Source organism: Micropterus dolomieu, linkage group LG01 (assembly GCF_021292245.1).
Source record: "Micropterus dolomieu isolate WLL.071019.BEF.003 ecotype Adirondacks linkage group LG01, ASM2129224v1, whole genome shotgun sequence".
NCBI lineage: Eukaryota > Metazoa > Chordata > Actinopteri > Centrarchiformes > Centrarchidae > Micropterus > Micropterus dolomieu.
Window position 1 is genome coordinate 12360716 of NC_060150.1, and position 2784 is coordinate 12363499.

The following is a 2784-nucleotide window of genomic DNA, read 5'->3' on the forward strand; positions in this document are numbered from 1 at the left end:
GCGCTGTGATTGGCCAGCTGTGTGTTCGGGGCGTGGCTTAGCGAAGGGTCAATTACAGTACAGTATTACTGTACATTACATTATTAGTACAATTAAAGTAAAATAGCAATTATATGGCGATATGATGCAGAATACATTTACCCCGCAATGTGGCGGGTGACCTTCCAACATTTAGCCGCCAAACGGAAAATCCACCCGCATTTGGCTGGTGGCAGGTGTTAATTTCCCTCCCTGGCGTAAACGCACCTGAGACGCATTGAGGACAGATTGTGATCCGATCAGCAAAACCACCTCTGGAGGTGGTCAGGTAGGCCTACACCATGACCACATGGATGCAAATGCATTGTCTATCCACATACAACAACAACTTGGGTAGAAATATGTAGGCTACTGGTTGTCTTCTTCAAATAAAATCCAAAAGTCTTACAGCGCAAACAGGCGCCTAGACAGTGTGCCCATACAGTGTTGTGCATAAACATGTTCAAACAGTGTCGATCATTGATCATGCTCATGTTTTTGGTGAAGTGATCGTGTCCGTTTGTGAACACGTACTCATGCAAGGGCTGGGCAATAAAACAATAATGATTGCGATATAATTTTCCTCAATAAAAATATAACAAATGTTCAATAAATATTTGATGTAATTCATTTGGATCACGAATGAATTAGCACTTTCTTATCTAATAAAATATTTATTTTGTTGAGGAAAAGGGACTGAAAAAATATTGTACTTCTTCGTTCATTCATATTTGTTGTTTTGAATGTTCTACCTCAGATTTGTTAAGCAATCCACTGTTTGGGATTGCTTAACAAATCTAAGTGTTTGTTCTGACCATAAAGAAAAGTTTAAAAGCACAATTGCCTTCTGTTTTTTTTTCAACTTTCACTCAGGAGCAAAAATCTGCCTTTAAACTTATAACAATATAAATAATGATTTGACATTTGTAAATGCTTCGTATTTGTATATCACCTTTCTAGTCTTTTTGACCACTCAAAGCGCTTTTACACAAGCCTACATCTGCATTCACCATTCACACACTGGCGGAACAACTGGCCGCTAGCCGCCTGGTTCAATTCGTATCTTGCGCAAGGATACTTCGACATGCTGCCTGGAGGAGCCGGGGATTGAACTGCCGATCTTCCGATTAACGGGCATCCCGCTCTATCTCCTGAACCACAGTCATTTATGGTGATAAATAGGCCTATCGATTTTGGCTGAGCTAATACATAGGCGCACCGCTAAAGACAGAGGTAAACATGGATAATCCATGGAGGAAAACAAATAATGTTGGAAAGACAAACACACTAGCCTCTAGTTGTAGATAAATTTTTGGACCTGCACAAATGAGAGGATGATGTGATGTTCAGTTATTTGAGCTAGACAGAACTATTGGATCTTCCTCCAACCACTTTAAATTTAATCTTGCAATCTTACACATTAAACATATAGGCCTACTGATCGTTGTATAGTTCTCTTGCTCCAGCAAGGGTTGCAGGTTATCGTCAACCGCTTATCTTAGGGTTGCAGGGGCTGGAGCCAATCGGGCAAGAGGCAGGGTACACCCTGGACAGGTCGCCAGTCCATTCCAGGGCAACTGCACTGGTGACATGAATAAAATAAATATAGACTACAAATTAAGTAAAAGATCATGATTTACCTACATATCCACTGTTGTATTTTTCCTAATAACAGACAGGTGACTTCATGAACAAAAATAATGAATTTGAGCATTGTGTTTTGATTTTCACGTGTGTTAATGTTCATTGACACTCAATGTACTAGTAGCCACGCACCCCCCCATCCCGATTTTCACCCATTCTCATCTGGCCACTGCAGTTAATGGCGAAAGGACACATTTCTCAAATACACACACACACACACACACCTCTAGCATACCTGTGAGTTTGACCTGAGCCTCGTAGTTGCCACTGAAGGAGGAGTCTGTACTCGGCGTTTGACACCAGTAGAACCCAGCATCAGACGACTTCACCTCCGCTATCTTCAGCTCCACCTCGTCATCCTGGAGCCGCTCTACCGCGATGTCACCGGATGCGACACGCTTACTAAACAACGGGTCGGGATACCCGGTGTCAAAGGTGGAAATCATCATTTTCTTCGCCCCGGTCGCCTCCCTGGACATCATCCACTCGAAATCCTGTAGTGGCATAATATTCATCCCCATATCGAAAAGCAGGTAATTGTATGACTTTCACACTCTTCAGAGGATGAGCTAAGAAATTTAACCCTACAAGCTTTCCCCTGGAGCCAACTTCAGGCTAAACTCCGTCAAAAAAAGACATCAAACAGTGGTCTGCTGTCCATGAGCAACCAACATCACAGTCCTTTTGATGTATGTTTAACACAACAGGTTTGAGGTAAGAATGTTTCAAGAACCAGTTGCCGCTCCCTCCACGTTCAAAAGAGAATACTAAAAATGCCATACTCATGACAATTAAACAGCTCTCTAATTGCAGGGAACTCTGGGATCTAAACAGTGCAGAAAAGGCTGAATGGTACTATGAAGAATTTTGACAATAGCAAAAATACAGAACATCACCAGTTTTATCCTTTAAAACTGATCAGTCTGTCAGAAAGATAACACGCACCCAGATGTGATATGGAGTTATAAAAGAAACGTACCTGCTCAGGAGGTCCCGAGTAGTCCTTGACATCACACGTGATAGAGACTGGCTGACCCTCCACCCGGATTAAAGGACCAGGAGACACCGTCACCACCCGAGCCAAGCACCCACCTTTATATATATAACAAAACAAAAACAAGA

At 42.2% G+C, this 2784-nt stretch overlaps 1 protein-coding gene across 1 annotated transcript in view; it reads right to left on the reverse strand.

Annotated features, from left to right (window-relative positions):
* LOC123975929 (prostaglandin F2 receptor negative regulator-like) overlaps nt 1–2183 on the reverse strand; it is an 18749-nt gene extending 16566 nt beyond the window's left edge. The window contains exon 1 of the mRNA XM_046057701.1: nt 1898–2183. Coding sequence (XP_045913657.1) covers nt 1898–2183 — 286 coding nt within the window. The remainder of the gene's footprint in view (nt 1–1897) is intronic.
* Nucleotides 2184–2784: the final 601 nt, after the last annotated feature.